The sequence below is a fragment of the Geotrypetes seraphini genome, chromosome 3, assembly GCF_902459505.1.
Source record: "Geotrypetes seraphini chromosome 3, aGeoSer1.1, whole genome shotgun sequence".
Lineage (NCBI taxonomy): Eukaryota > Metazoa > Chordata > Amphibia > Gymnophiona > Dermophiidae > Geotrypetes > Geotrypetes seraphini.
Window position 1 is genome coordinate 322,614,308 of NC_047086.1, and position 16,792 is coordinate 322,631,099.

General features: G+C 39.9%; 1 protein-coding gene across 1 annotated transcript; it reads right to left on the reverse strand.

Annotated features, from left to right (window-relative positions):
• Nucleotides 1-8,488: 8,488 nt before the first annotated feature.
• Nucleotides 8,489-15,718, reverse strand: LOC117357974 (cystatin-like). The gene is made up of 3 exons (XM_033939272.1): nt 14,757-15,718; nt 10,635-10,745; nt 8,489-8,659 (listed from the first exon to the last, which is right to left on the reverse strand). The coding sequence occupies exons 1-3, from the start codon at nt 14,961-14,963 to the stop codon at nt 8,570-8,572; spliced, it is 408 nt and encodes a 135-aa protein (XP_033795163.1). The 5' UTR covers nt 14,964-15,718; the 3' UTR covers nt 8,489-8,569.
• Nucleotides 15,719-16,792: the final 1,074 nt, after the last annotated feature.

Here is a 16,792-nt window from a genome sequence, read left to right on the forward strand (position 1 = left end):
TGTTTGCAGCCCAAATGCATGACCTTAAATTTCTTAGCTTTAAATAAGAAACCTGAAGCCAAATTAAACAATTTTAAATTAGAATTCAGCTGCCCTAATCAAATATTGCATGATTATATAAAGCTTTGAGTTTACTGATTGATAAAAAGAATAAAAGTCAATATGTGCTTTAAACAGAACTTTATGGTGTGTTTAATACTGCACAATAATGCAATAGATACATATGTACAGCAAGAACATTACTCGCTCTCAATTAAGAAGGTCAGGTTTAAAAAGAGTTGAAAGTCCAACATAGCTGACCAGATTTTGTCTAGATAACCAACTAGATTTTCAGCAGAGAATGAGCTTTGATCTGAAACATAGTGCTAGCTGGTGCTGATCCACCCGCCTTTTTTTTTTTCCTTCCTGGCACCCAAATTTATAAACGTTTGTTCACTCAGACCTTCAATCTTTCCTCCCAATCCCCCAAGCAGCATCCCAGTGATTTCCAGGGCTCTCACTCCTACTTATAGCCTGTTACGATACATTTTGGGCTTGATTCTGTATAGGACACCCGATTTCAGCAGCCACCTAAGCGGATTTTTAAAATCACACATGGGCATCTTATAAAGAATCGTGTCTGCCTTAATGGACAGATGCCTAACCCTGCCTAACCATGATTCTCTAACCGGCATGTATGTCACAGGCGCTGTTTAGAAAATTGCGTTTCTGAGCTAATTGTGGCAAGGGAATCTCCCTGCCGTGACTGAAATATGGTGGTTTTGAGAATTTACATCTGGTATCTATATTTTGCAGTGTTGAGGAAGAAATTCATTTGTTTCTATTTTTCTGGTGTTGTACTGAATGTAAACAGGTTTCTATACCACTAGAGTGTTGGGTTAACAAGAGGGAAAGGTCTCAGAGCTCCTTCGCTTTCAATGAATCATTATTGGAATAGGTTATGCAGCTCAGGTTGTCATTCATCGACCAAAACCCTCTTAAATTTTAATCTTATTCTTTTCAATAACTTTAAATTTATATGAAATATAATAAATATGCACTTACCTTAGTGCTGCGTTCTAAAGTGCAATCATGCAAAGTGCAGTTAAAATGTAAATTTACCCAACTAGTCCCGTTTCGCCAAAATGAATGGCTTCCTTGGGGGGCCTTTGTTGAAAACTTGAAAAGATAACTACAGTTATTAAATGTCCAACATTGTTAGAAGTCAACTCTCAAGTTATTTAATGTTATCGAAAACAATGTCATACTTACTGCATTTATCTACAGCTTGCTAATTTTCAAAATGGCACCAGTAACTCTTGGATGCCGAGCATGCACATTTAACACATTTCAAACAGTGACATCATCAGCTTACTCTCATTACCATAGAGGAATATAAAATCTATGTATTTTAAACACTAACAATGAGGAAATTTAAATATTCAAAAAATTCAAAAAAATGATTTCCAGCTAACATGATCATCCCTTGTCTGGGCATAAGGGAGCTTAAGCCACCTGGCAGCAGGTGAAGAAAAGGTTTTACTGGCCAGGAGCATGTCAGGAGGTGGTAAACTTCTGCCGATCATGCCCTGTGCACCAGAAATTATCCATGGCGAAACCCGCTAGAGATGACCTTATCCCAATCCCCAGGGTAGAAGAACCCCTAATGCACATTGCCATATATACAATCTCAACTGGATCATCCTTGTCTATCCGCCTGTTCACTCACTTGAAGAAGTGCAGCAAGTTCATCAAGCAAGATCGTCCTTTGCTGAAGCAATGCTGGCTGTCCTCATCAGACTGTGTCCGTCAAGGTGCTCAGTGATGTGGTCCTATATCAGCACCTCTACCATCTTTCCCGGTACCGAGGTCAGACTCGCTGGTCTTTAGTTTCCCGGATCACCCCTCGAACCTTTCTTGAAGATCGGCGTAACATTTGCCAACTTCCAGTCTTCCGGAATCCTCCCTGACTTGATTGACAGATTGGCTATTAGTTGAAGCAGTTCAGCTATAGCCCCTTTCAGTTTGTTGATTACCCACGGATTGATGCCATCCAGTCCAGGGGATTTATCATTTTTAAGCATACCTCTTCTAGACTGACCGTCAACCCTGTCAGTTTCCCATCTTCGTTTCCCATGTATAACTTGTCGGCTTCCGGTATGTTGTGTATATCCTGTTTGGTAAACACAGACACAAAAAATGTGTTCAGTTTGTCGGCGATAGCTTTGTCCTCCTTTATCACTCCCTTTATTCCATGGTCATCCAAGGCCCCACCGCTTCCTTGCTTTGATGCCGATTCCAGTTTTTGTCCGTTTTTGACCTTTTCCATTTCTTAAATGAAGTCTTCTTGTCTCTGATCGCTTCCTTCACCGCTACAGTGAGCCATGCCAGTTCCTTGTTCTTTTTCCTCTTGGATCCTTTTGTTGATACATGGTATATACAGATTTTGCGCCTCAGTGACCGTGTTCTTACCTTGATAATATCTTTTCCAGTGGATAGGGATGGAATGCTGAACCAAGGGTCTTTCATCCACTCTCACAAGTCCATTGCAGGATCTAATGATCACTGCTTTCAGCACCTCCTCATTCTCCCGACTCTCTGCTGCCCCCAATCAGTTGGTTTCAAAGCTAGCAACAGCCCTACAGAAGAGAACAAGAACAGGAGAACGGGGAAATTCTGACCCCCACCCCTCCCACTCCAACATAATTTGATCTACTCATACAAAAGAACACAGTGCTCACAGACATGCCAAGGAGAAGGAGGGAATAAAGAAAACAACCCTTATTACCAACAAAAAGTAGAAAATATATTTTATGATTAGAATATATCACATTTGAAATATGTATCCTGTTAGAGCTGATGTTAGACATAACTGAGGAGTGCAAATCCCAGGCAGTGCTTTTTAGCTTCCAGCTGGCTTAGGTCTCTCTCTGACGAGGGGGAAGTTGCCCTAGTTGCACTCCCTTAGCATTGTTCCTGTCGTGTGTCTGCCGTATTCTCTTAGCATGAATTTTCTGTGTAGCATTCGGTAATAATTTGGCTTATTCAGTTTTCTCAATAATGGAGGGGAGATTTGTGACAGTTTTGTTGATCCTCACTGTGTATTAGTTGTGTTTATAAAATGACAATTGTTCAGAATATTTTTCTTTCTATACTTTTAATAAAATAAGTTCAGTATAAAGTCATAACTATTTGAGGCTTGTGCGGATAGGATCAAATGGATTGAGTCTGCGGGGACGGGGTCCACATTTTATCCCCACGTCATTTTCTAACCACTTCTCTATTTTCCCAGGGTCATGACAGTTTAACAAATTTTAATTTTTATGTTTTGCTATATTGACAGTCTGCATGGTGAAAGTAGCCCATATCTACCCTGAGGCAGCTTAAGAGCAAAACATTGGCCATTATTAGAGGAGGAATGTTATAATTCAGTATATACAGATAAGTCTTTATTGATTTCTAGTCTGCTTTTACATTGCAGAGAGCACTGATTTATTATTGTGAAGATATAAAAGAGCCTGGTATAACCATCGTGAATATTTATTGATGCAGAAAGATCAAAGCAGTTATGGAGCTGATGACCGTTATTTAACGTGTGTTCTAACTTATGCAAAAGATAGCTATCAGGTGGCCCGATCTTTGAGAAAGCACTGGGAAATGCTCAAAATTGCGGGAGTATTTCAAGATTGTCAACTGAGAATAGCATATCGAAGAAATCATAACTTGCAAGAAGTACTATGTTCCTCTATGCTCCCGGATATCATCCAGAAGGATGTAAATACCTACTTGGGACATCAAAAATGTGGTAAATGCCAAATGTGTGATAGAATGATCTGCACAAAAGTTTTTTGCCACCCGACAAACCATAAAGAATATACCCTTAGACATACCTCCAATTGAAAAGGAGTGGTATATATTCTGATTTGTCCATGTGATCTCATATATATTGGGCAAACATCCAGAAAATTCAATGTCCGGTTGACGGAACATAAAAGTAATATAAAAAATCGGAATATGGGGGCACCTCTAGCAAGTCATTGTATAGCTCAACATCATGAATTTGAAACTTTACGGGCCCTTATATTAGAGGTTTTACAACCGGGTAAGAGAGGGGGTGATTTCAAAAGATATTTAGCCCAGCATGAGCAACGCTGGATTAGCCGACTTGACATGTTATATCCAAAGGGGTTAAACAAAAACATGGAGTGGCAACATTTCTTTTGATTTCATTGTTGCACTTGTTAATTATTCATGATGTCATTACATTACATGAATTGATAAAAAGAACGCTGTCGCCATTCTGTATTAGACTGAGAATCGTTGATGAGACATTGCGAATAAGTAAGTGAGCTCTTTTTGATTATTTATTGCTCATTTTTAGTTTTTAAACTAATGTTATGTTTCTTGTAGAAATCTACAATGCCATGACACTGGCCCTGACGCAGCGGATGAAAAAATAGACCAGCGAAATGCGTCGGCACCCTTTTGAGGCACTCTTTTGAGTCATTGTTGCCCTGGCATGCTTTCAAGCTTCTAATAGTTTCAGATAAGTAGTACTCTCAACACTTGTTCTCAGTTTTATGGATGAGTGCATTGAAATACTTTCAGTGGTGGTAGAACACAGACAAGAATTTTTCCTGCTTTTCTTGTTTTAAGATTGAGCCTTTAGGTTGTTGTTAAAAAAAAACAAAAAATTCAAAAAATGTTTTAAAGAATAAGTTATAAAATAGGTTCATTTAGGTACAAGCAAAAAAGATTAAATAATATAATATAGGTTTTTAGGCCAATGATTGGAGCTAGGAGCTGATAAGCTATGCTGAATTTCCCAGTCTATGACTGTGCGTAGGCTCCATCTCTGAGGCCTTTTCCTGTGTAGTGCACTTCTTCTATTGAGTGGATTTTGCTATTTATAGTTGATTTTTATATCAAACCATAATTCCCTATTATGATAGAAGCGTGGTGGCGGATGGATTCTGAGGCATTTTTCTTCTCCTGCCATTCAGTCACTATTTATTGATTGAATTATAGTTCCTTCTGTGTTTTCACCTGTTAGCTTTCTGGCTTGGGAGAATATTTTCTAGCAATATATAATTCTCTTCCTTTTTTTCTTTCTGAGTTTTATAGAAGTTCAGGAGAAATTACAGTCAGGAATTCCAGGTTTCTCCTCTCCAGAGACCTTAAAATTTAAGCTGTATCCAAAGCAAAGGAGAGTGAAGTGATTTGCCTAGTCACAAAGAGCATCTTTGGGAGAAGCAAGATTTGAACCCTAGTTTTTTGATTCATAACTTGCATTTCTAACCATTCAGTTAATGTTCCACTCCAGCCCTTATGTCATTGTCCTGTGTTACTGTTATTACACTTTCATTTTTAGCTTTAATTTTACCTCTTCTTTAACCATTCTTGTGTTAGATTTTAATTTTCTTGTGGTTTCTGTAATAACTCTGTATTTCTGAAAATTTCTCAGCTCAACCAAGAAGAGAATGGCATGGATATGGTTCAATCAATGATTTGAAACAATGTCAAAACACAGAGTGCAGTGGCAAAATAGCATCCTGAATTTAAGTAGTTGGTTGATTGGGCTGAGAACATTTCAACACCTCCTCATATGCTATAGCCAACTGTTTTCTTTGTTTATTGATTTGAGTCTGAGTTTTTATTTGTATGAAAATTTTCTTTCTTCTTTATGGCATACAGATATGGCATACAGGTAGAGGCAGGGGTCATTGACTCAGGTTATAGGGAAGCCTACAGATTCTGCTGTTTAATTTTGGACGAGAGGATTGTAAAGTGAAAAAGGGGGGGGGGGGGGAGACAGGTTAGCCCAGATGGTATGTGAGAAAAATATGTTTCCCTAAGATCTGTGAGGAAGAGTTATTAGAACTCCCTGAAAGGGGGAAATATGGGTTGGGGTTCACAGGTGTAAATGAAGAAGCTAGAAGGTGGTACCAGGTAGGAGAACAGGATAAGCCAGTGCCTGCACCTAGGCAAAGTATAAGCTGGGTTTTAAGGGGGGAATATGTCACAGGGAGATTCCTGTGATGATGAAGGAAACCCTGCAGTGCCCAGAGTCTAAAACCTAAAGCAAGGGATTTTGAGCAAATGTCACCAGTTGTTACTCCTAAACCTGCTCCTAGAACCAGGCAGGGAAAGAAAACACTTATGCTTAGTGAACATCAAAAGAATTATAGCACTGCAGTGACCCGGTTATCCTTGCCAAATAATAACCTAGGAACAGCCAGGAAAAATAAACTATAAGTCCCAGCAGGCACCAAGCAGGTAAAGGACAAACACAGGGCTGGATTAGTTCCTGTAGTTAGCCCAGCTGCAATCAGGACTAATCAGCATGGTAACTACCAGAGCTCAAGAGCAGAAAGATCCACGTTCTCAGCTGGATCTAGAGGTAATTAGCCCAGAGCAACTGAAAGGGGTGTGTCTTCCACACAATGGAGGCAGCCACAAACCCTCAGAGTAACTCAAACCTCAGCACCTAAGAATCAAAAGGCATGAAACAGTTACTTCATAGGAAGGTCAGGTAGGAGACCTCAGGAATGAGGCTTCTAATAGTTCTTTTAAGGCTAATTCTAATGAAGTTGAAATGCCAGAGGAACTAAATAATGAAGAGATGGAAATTGAACCTGATGAATTAATAGTTGTGGATGGCATGGAAATGTAATGAATCCTGTGAAAATAAAGTATTGTTTCTGGCAAAATGGTAATACTTCACAAAGTTTTGAAGTGGAAAAGTTAGTCAATTCTTCAAATTTGGGCAGTCACAGAAGAACTATATACAGCCTGGCCAAGTGGTGCAGGCAGGCTGCAGGGTTTCATTTTGTGTTTAAAGTGAAATACTGGTTTGGATTGGAATCTTGCAGAGCACAGATGTGGGTGAAATTGCCCGCTGCAGGTTTTCTTTTTTTGTCAACTAGTTGGGATTGTTGAGCAGAGGATCTGTAAAGGCCAGATCTAAAAGGGTTAGGAAGAATCCCAAGCCTTGGGGTATGAATTATGGTTTCATCCCAAAGAGCTACTTCAGAGGCAAGCTGCTATTGACTGTAATATTGGTTTGAGCCATAATAATGCTAAACACTGTGATCCAACAAGCTGTTTGGAATTAAGAAGTGGTTTTGGTTTTGGTTTTGGCATTTTGCAAATACTGAGGGGGTTTTGGTCACCATCTCAAGAAAACAAGCACTGTGATACAGAGTAGCAAAATAAAGTTCACACTGGACAGTTTTTCATTGTCATTTATTTTTATTTGCATACCCAGCTAACCTCGGCCAAGGTTTGGATGGTCCAAGTCAGGGCTCTGGTCTGAATCAGTCCAATTCTTAGGAAATACTTTTTTACTGAAAGGGTGGTAGATTCATGGAACAGTCTCCCAGAAGAGGTGGTGGAGACAGAGATTGTGTCTGAATTCACAAGGGCCTGGGATAGGCCTGTGGGATCTCTCAGAGAGAGAAAGAGATAATGGTTACTGCCGATTGGAAGACTAGATGGGCCATTTGGCCTTTATCTGCCATCATGTTTCTAAGCCTTGCCTGGTCACAATGTGTAGATTGGCCCTTCCTCCACCCAATCCCCTGCCCCAGGATGAATCCTCCTGCTCCAAGATGAAGACCTTCTACCTACCTACCCCAGCATAATGGAAACCCCAATATTTGTCAGACTGACCCCTAGTGGTAATGCTATTTTGAACCCAGGACCAGGGAATCGATCTTGCTCAACCTAGATACCAAGGACCACCAGAAAGGTCAGGGTCTTGTGTGGGGGACTCTTGGAGGGTTTCCATTCTACTAGAGGGGGGTTTTCATTATGGAGTTGGAATAATGGGGGGGGGGGGAGCTATGATGACTGTTGGGAGGAGCAGGGGGTTGTTTCTGGAGGGGAAGAATGATCGAGAGGACATGGTGCTTCAGTATGGTGCTGTAATTTTCACATCAGAGAACAATGATTTTTAAAAGTAGACTAAGAGAACTCATTTTCAACTAATATGTAGCTTTTTTTAATTCGCTGCTACCTCCTGGATATGGGGAGCCTTCAATATGTAGTCCTGCAGAGCTTCTTGCAAAATACATTGAGAAATTCTCCATGGCCCAGTGGACATCCGTATTTCCTCCTCATTCTTTCTAAAATAAGACTCCATGGAACCTATGTGTCTTCATAAAATAGGCTAAGAATAGATACTCACTTGGCCTCCTCACCAAAGTGACCTTTTAGAAAATTATTCTTTAGGTATGAACTTTTCAATTGGTTCCTTATTCCCTTGTCCAAACAGGACCTATACTTTTCTCTAGCACCCTACAGTTTAACTTCATGCAGTGTTGACTTATGTTATTCTTATATTATTTGTTTTTCATATGATCACATTTTTGCATGATGTGTACAGTTTATAGATGTAAAATAATCATAATACCACATGTGAAATGCAAGTAAAACAGAAACTTTGACATAACTGCTGTGAAGATTTTAATGCAAGAAAAGTTCAGTTAGGATACTACATACAATGAAATCAACCCTTCTTTAAGATAGAAATACAGATTAATTTTGCTAGCAATGAATAAGAATGTTGATTCTAGATTTAGCAGATTTCTCATTGTCCAGATGGTGTACAGGAACTGTCCAAAACAGATCTTACATTAAGCCATGCCTGCTCCAGTACAACAAACGTGCACACCAATGGCTGTAAGATGAACAAAAATAGATAAGGTGAGACATGTGCACTTCTCTTTCCAAAGTACAAAGTTCAAGGTGACTTCCCCCCCATTCTATATAAGGAGCCTAAAAATCAGTGCCAACTAGAGCAGTGCTAATCGCGATTCTATAAAAGTCACGTGCATCACATAGAATCACACTTAGCACCAGTGCATTGAATAACTTTTGGGTTCACCCATTAGTCTAGGAAAACCTGGCCTAAATACCTTTGCCTAAGTTGTGCGCACAACGATGCATAACCTAAAAACTTCCCTTCCTCCTGAACCTCTTTAACTCTTCACCGGCACAAGTAGCATCTCCAACCCGCTGCCCATGCTGGCCTTGACTCTCCCTCTGGTCCCATAATCAGGAAGTGACTTCAGGGAGGCCCAGGGTCGATGTGAACAGCAGGTTGACGATGCTGCTCGTGCCGGCAAAGAGCCAAAGAAGTACAGGGGAAGAGAGGTGCTGGTGCCCCCACCAAGATGGCACCTGGGACGGTCCAACCTCCCACCCCCCTTTACTAGGCCACTGCTCTTTCCTATCATTATGGCAGTCCTTTCCTCTTTATCTTTTCCTAGTGAATATTTTCCATGTACACTGCCCTGTCATATTGACAGAGTGGTACTATCAAATACAATAAAATATTGGTTGTTGGTACTGCTATGCTTTATATTATTTTGATAGTCCTCAATATTATGTATCTTTTCTTGCATTTTATTGGATGATAAATGTATTGCAAACCTATTTTGAAAAATATTCATTTACAGGATGTTGGAAAAGTGATGTTTCAAGTTGTGAAATTTAAAGCATTGCGAACAGCATTCGTGTGATGCCTTTTTTATACTTTATTTTGTACTTTAAGAGTGACAGACTATATTTATGATTGCAAAATATACATAAAGGCCCAGAATCTGCAAGCACCATCCCAATTGTAGGCAGCGGTAGGCGTCCTACCGCTGTTTATCCAGGCAATTGGAATGAATGTTTGTTTTAAAAAAAAAAAAAAGCTCCCAAGGTAGGCCACCTCCAGGAGCCTAGGAAGGCCTGCATGCCCACCTAAGCTCGCCTAAGGCTAGCCATGGGCGTTGTTTGCCCTGGAAGTAGCCTTAGGCGAACCTAGGCAGTCGTATGCGTCTCACTAGTCTAGCAGAAGACAGGTACAATGTAGGTTGGCAAAATACTGGCCTACATTGTAAGTAGACGTGGCCACTAATCTTATCGTGGCAAGGGATCTCCCTGCCGCGATAAGTTTAGCAGTCGCATCTACAATAACCTGATTCTGTAACCGACATGGTTACAGAATCGGGTTTATTGTAGGCAGCCTTAAGCCCAATTTTATATAGGACGCATGTCGGCTTCTGAGATTGGGCGTCCTATACAGAATCAGGCCCATAATTTCTTTATTTTAATATAATCTGTCATGTTGATAGTCAGCTTGCTGAAGTCAGGGTTTTAGAAAAGCTGACCACCATGGGCAGATTTAGGACCTAAATTCCACCAGCAGCAGCCCTGGATTAACCATATGGCAAAATAACACATGCTTAGGGCATCAAGGAAAGGGAGGGGGCTAGAATACTGCCGATATTCAGTGCTGGTGCCTTAATAGATACCTGGGAGAATTAAGATTGTCTTTTATACAGTCCTACATCCCATGACAGTAACCATATAATTTCCAGGACCACCCATCCTATGCGTCTGGATCACCCCAGCACTAACTGGATAGTGCCATGTATCTAGCGGGTCAGTAGAGTGACAGTATAATTACAATTATTCTTTAGGGGGTCAGTAGACTTAAGAGGGTGGGTAAATAGTGTGGGCAGACTTGATGGGCTATGGCCCTTATCTGCCGTCATCTTTCTATGTTTCTAGTCAGTGCTGTTGAACTGGGCTCTCGTGCCTCGTTAAATAGTCCTGAATATTGATCCATATAATGTTAATGAAGAGAGAGAATTCCAATTTACCTGTCCTGAAGTGTTCAGTAATGAACAGGAATCTGCATTGTCAGTGGACCCTTTCTTGCACTGTGTCAGTCCCAGTTCTGCTACTATTGTGTATTTTACTCCAGCAACAACCTAGTGTAAAGCAAAATTTTAAATTAATAAAATAAAAAAAGAGCAAATATAAGAAGGGGAGCATTTTGGGCAATCTTGGTTATGCATATCAGGAACAATTTGGAAACACAACATACTTGCAGACCTTATATGGCAGCCTGATCCCTAGAAGTAACATAAGACTACAGCTAGGGGTCATGGATGCCATTTTGAACCTGTCACCAGCACAGATGGGAGCAGCTGGAGATAAGTCCTACTTACCCTCCTCTGGTCCATCAGGGACCTCATATGATATGCTCAGCGGAGCCTACAGGACAATAGGAGAAGGGACATTGGGGGGGGGGGGTGATGTGGGTTTTTTTCAGCAGTGGAAGGAGGGGACCTTTAATGTATCTTTGGGGACTGAAGGGTGGAGAGTATCTTTGTGAAGATATTTCTTGGGGATAGAAGGAAGCTTCTGTTTAATCCCACACTGGCATTCACTCTGAATATAAGGGTTTTACCAGTGATATTTCTCAAGGATTGGTCCTTGTTCCTGTTATAATTTTTGTAAGCAATATTGTAGAAGGGTTGTCAGGTAAAGATTTGTCTCTTTAAAGAAATTGACAAAATATGTAACAGGGTAGACATCTGAGAAGGTATACATACAATGAGAAGGGATCTAGCAAAACTTGCAGAACAGTTTAGTTTTTGGCAGCTATGATTTAATACTAAAAAAAATACAGAGCCGTGTATTTGGTCTTCAAAACCCAAAGGGAATTATACAATATAAAGGATGAAATATTTCTGTCTATGAAAAAGAGGGGGAAGGGATCAAATATTTCTGTCTATGAAAAATAGTAATCTTAAGATGGTCAAGCAGGTAGAAAGTGACAGCAAAAGCCAGTCGGACACTTAGGACAAAGTTAAAAATAGGGAAAAAAGAGGTGATAGTGTCTCTCTATATGTCTCTGGTATACAGTACACACAAGGAAGGTGGGAGAGGGATGTTATGATAGAAACATTTAAATGTTGCTAGACTTATTTGTAAAATATTTCTTTATGGAAAGGATGGTGGATACATGGAAAAGCCTCACAGTAAAGATGGTGGGGAGGAAAGGATTGTAGAGCTTGGGAGAGATGGTGCCTGAATAAGCCGCTTCAGGGGGAGATGGTGGAGACAGAGACTGTGTCTGAATTCAAGAGAGCCTGGGATAAGCACGTAGGATCTCTATGAGAGAGAAAAAGATAATAGTTACTGTGGATAGGTAGTCTAGATGGGCCATTTGGCCTGTATCTGCCATCATATTTCTGTTTCTATGAATTGGAGGAGCGGAATGGGATAGTTATTGATGTTCACCAATTTCTGTAAGTAAAATTCAAAAAATAAAAGGTGCCAAACAAATTTGATGGGGCATCAGGCTGCCTGGTGGTATAAATTAATTTCTGAATTCTTGAATAAGAAACCCAAAAATAGTCTTAGAGACATTTGGAGCCTTGAGATAAAGCATTATATTTCTGCGTCTTGATGGCCACGAATTTGGACTTGGAGGATGAGATGTACAGCATCAGCATCTATGAGACAAACATGGTATTTTCTGTTACATAGATCTTTTTGGACCCCAGTTAGGTTACATAAGTTAGACAGTTCTAAATCTAATAGATGCTGGCACTGTCATCTAGACATAGGGACACTGGATCATCTGTTGTTGATCTATTGTCCTTTGATACTCAACTTCTGGAAATCAACAATTCCTTTGACGTATGAGAAGTTATACGTGGAACATTGCCGCATATTAAGCCCCCTATGGACCTCTACAAATGCAGACTTTTCCTAATTATGACAGGGATAGCCAATCAAATAGGAACTCGCAATTGGAAAAATTGCGACCGTCTGAATTTTCCTTTTTGGTGGGCCAGTTTATGTTTAGGATACAGATATAAAAAGATGAATGCTGATATGTTGGGGCATAGCAATTTATTTAAATTGGTTTGGGGGCCTGTTGACATCCTTTATTGCTTCAACATAGTCGTCTTTTGTTTTAATTATTTGTTTATTTTTATACACATCCAGGATAGGGTGGGTGAGGGGGGGATATCTTTTTGGTTTATTCTTTGATTAAATATGTTTGATGGGAGGGGAGGGATATTTTTCTTCTGCATTGTTATTGATTGAATTTAAGTGCTTATTTTGTTAATGTTTGTATAGTTCCTGGCACTTTGTATTAGTTTTGAAAAACTAATAAGATAAAAAATAAATAAATAAAAGGTGCAGCAACCTCATGGACAAGGAGGAGAGGGGAAGGGTATAATTTTGTTGGGGGGCATCATCCTTATCCAATAAAGACCCTGTCATTCTCCACTTCCTCTCCAATATCCTACAAGTTCTTTTTAGTATATAATTTCTAGAGAAATGTTATATTTTTGACAAAAAGCATATAGTTCAATAAGATTAACATTAAGGCAATTTCTTAATAAAGAAATGATATGAAAAGTATCAAGTAGAGTAAGCTTATGGAGTTCTTTCATTAAGTCCTAATGTGCAGTTAGTGTACCAAAAAAGGCTAACTACATAAATGCATTCATGTGTTTTGAGATAGCTGACATCGTGCATTAATAGCGTGTTATTTGTTTGTATTTTTTTGGGAGGGGGTATTCCACAGAAAGGGAATAGGCATGGAAGTATTTTTCAGTTAGTGCATTCTGATTAGCTCACCATTTCTTGCTCTGTGATTGGTTGCTACTATTTTGGTTTCTATGGAAACATACTAGGCTAGAAGGACCATTTGTCTGACTCAGTATGGCTATTCATATGTTCTCATGAATAATACCTTCTAAATAGGGGGTGATATGTGGTCCTGCAATATGATTTTGCAAATCCTGGATGCTAATGGAAAAGTTAGTGTGGGACTTACAAAAACCAGTTACAGACAATCTGGGCTTAAAACACTTTGCATTAAGCCCAGATCTTAACAGGTTAGAACATAACAGGTGCTATACTGGAACAGACTGAAGTTCCATCAAATCCATCCTTTTTCCCCAAAGTGGCTAATCTAGGCCATAAGTACCTAGAAAGAGCCCCAAAGAGTAAAACAGATTTTATACTGCTTATCCTAGAAAAAAGCAGTAGATTTTCCCATCTTAATAGCTTATGGACTTTTAGGAAATTATCCAAACTTTTTTTTAAATGGGAGTCAGTTAGGGCACACCTAGGTCTCCCAGAGAGAAGGAGGAGGTGGTAGCTCTAACCGGAGTTATGGCTGCTATGCTGGCTGCAGTCGTTGGGAATGAACCTGAAGAATGAGAGTTGAGTAATTTTTGGGCCCCAGTTGTGAGGACTTGCAGGCTACCAAGGAAGATGTGGCCTTGAGGATGGAGGAGTGCTTTCCCATTTTGGATTTAGGCTTGGGGAAGGAAAGTCCCTGAGCTGGCCGAGCGTGGTTTTCTGTGTGCTGACGGCATGAGGAGACAGTGTGGAGCGGCAATTGGCACTGATATCTGGCACTGAAACGGGTCAAATCAGTATTTTGGGGCCCAATGCTTTGTGGCTGATGGGTGAGGAGCTAAGAATCTTGTATGCCTCATTTGAAGTTAGAGCAGATACGGAGGCCAAGGGCAGGGAGGAAGGCTTCTAGCCAGTGGTCACCATGCCTGCAGACAGATGGAGCCCTGCAGCACAGGTTGAGTTCATCAGGCAGTTAAAGAGGGTGGAAGGTTGGATATCTGGGGAGATTGTTGTTTTTTTCCAGCTGGTTGTGTAAGGCTCCATGGACAGTGAGGGGAGAACTATGACTGGCATGTAGTACGGATGAGGTAAATAGACCTCATCCGTACTATGCTGGAGGACTTTTCAAGTGGCAGTCCCTGTGTGTGCCCACTCCATAAAATTTGAATTTAGTAGGGGAGATCTCCAGCATGGTGGCTCCATTGGATGACACCACCAACTAGCGTACCTGCATCTTATCTGCTTGTCTGTAGAGAAAAGTCATTATTGAGACAGGAAACAAATATAAATGAGACACAATAATTACTTTGGAGGCACTGTTACTATACCTGCGATTGTGCTGATTGAATTTTGACAATTTTGTAGAGATTTGCGTTCTCCGACTTCTGATTGTATAAAGTCAAAGCATATCTGGCTGCCTCCTGTACCTCAGGGGTATTTGGATCGATGTTTATTGGACCTCCATCCAAACCAGCAGAAGACAAGAGGACTGAGGAAGAAAGTATGACACTGAAACACAGCCAGAGGTTTGCCATGGCTTCAGTAGTAAATGTGCTCTGTTATTGTGCAACTGTGATTTAAAAAGGAGAGGAGACAGAACCCAGGTTACTGTGTGGTTTAAATACTGTATGAAGACGTTTAATAGCCAAAGCAAACATCTACTAACTTTACCGAAATCTGATTAGAGAACTAAGCATTGCACTGTTGACAAGAGGCGATATGTTTGTATAAAGCTTTATAATAAATACAGAACTTTTACATAATGGATACTTTTAATGAGAAACACATTAAGATATAATGATATCAGATATCTCAAATTTATCAGCATCCATCAAAATATTTGGCACTGATTGCTCTAGCTATTCATCGCATTGCCTGTAATTGGAAGAATTGGCTCTAAACTTTATTTTCATGAATATGAAGAAATAATATAAGATCATATATTTAAGGCCCATCTTGCTTCAACTAGAAATTGTGCATTTTTTATTTGGTTCCATTTTTATGAAATAGTCTACCATTGGAGTTGAGAAAAGAAGAGTCTTTAAAAGACATCTAAAGGCCTATTTTCAATTGGCCTTCTTACAATAACTGGACTTGGATTCAGTGTTTCAATCTGTATCGTACTTTTATATTTTATTTATACATCAGACGTATTATTTATTCAAGCTTATATATTACTTCTAATGACTGAAACAGTCTAATCTGAGCCGTTTACATTAGCTTTTCAATAGTGTCACAAAGCATAGGCTTCTGTACTGGTGTAACAAAACAGAGCTAATTACATGGGCTGTTGACATGGGGCTCCTTTTACAAAGGTGCACTAGGGTCTTAACATGCATAATAGCTTGCGTTAAATTCCCGAGTGCACTAGCCACTATCGCCTCCTAGATTTTCGGCAGTCATTTTGTGTGTGCGCTTAAAACCCTAGCACACCTTCGTAAAAGGGGCCCATTGTGTTACAATGCATCCTCCTGAACTAATCTCGTATCACATTCACCCTATGCCTATATAGAATATAAACATAAGATATAAAATGTTTTAAAAATGCTTCTCACTTAGGGATCCTTTTACTAAGGCGCCCTAGCCATTTTAGCGTGCTAAACGCTAACGCATCCATGCGCTAATATTTAGCGTGCGCCTTAGTAAAAGGACCCCTTAATTCTTCTGTCTTGCTATAGGTTTAGTGGGAGAATAAGAGTACAAATCACAGCCCCTCTCAAACCATATATAATCCAAATTAAAAATCTAACTATAAATATGGATGCATGATGTTTTTAACTGGTTTAAAACATAACCTTTTTTAGGACGCTCTTTTCAAGTGAGAAATGGATGCAAGATCTCAAATACATATTCAGCTAGGACAGGAGTACCGCAAGGTTCTGCACTCTCTGCCTTATTATTTAATATCTACATGGCTGCCATAGGTAAATTATTTGAAACTTTAGAGGTGGATTATCGAATATATGCAGACAATATTATTTTTTTCTTTCCAGTAGATGGATAAAAAGATAATTTTGAAAAATCATTGAGTGAATATATGAGTAAAATTGAGGAGTGGATGGGAAAACTTGGTTTGAAACTGAGGGCCTGTTTTACAAAGTCGCGCTACCGGCTGCCACGTGGCAACAGCCCCGAAGCTCTTAAAACCTCTATGGGCTTCGGGGCCGTTACTGCGCAGCAGTCGCTAGCGTGGCTTTGTAAAACAGGCCCTAAATGTAGATAAAACTGAAATAATGCTGGTAGGAAAACTGGATCCTCAATGGCCCACGGAAGTGAGAATTATTGATGCTGTTCTCCCAGTGCATGAGTTCATGACTATTTTAGGTGTAAGACTTGATTCTGGGCTAACAATGAAGTTGCAAGT

Coding starts and splice junctions, on each gene's coding strand:
- LOC117357974 (XM_033939272.1), bottom strand. CDS start 14,963: ATGGCAAACCTCTGGCTGTGTTTCAGTGTCATACTTTCTTCCTCAGTC. Junction 10,746..14,756: donor TTCAATCAGCACAATCGCAG/GTATAGTAACAG, acceptor GCTTTACACTAG/GTTGTTGCTGGAGTAAAATA. Junction 8,660..10,634: donor TACTGAACACTTCAGGACAG/GTAAATTGGAAT, acceptor TTCATCTTACAG/CCATTGGTGTGCACGTTTGT.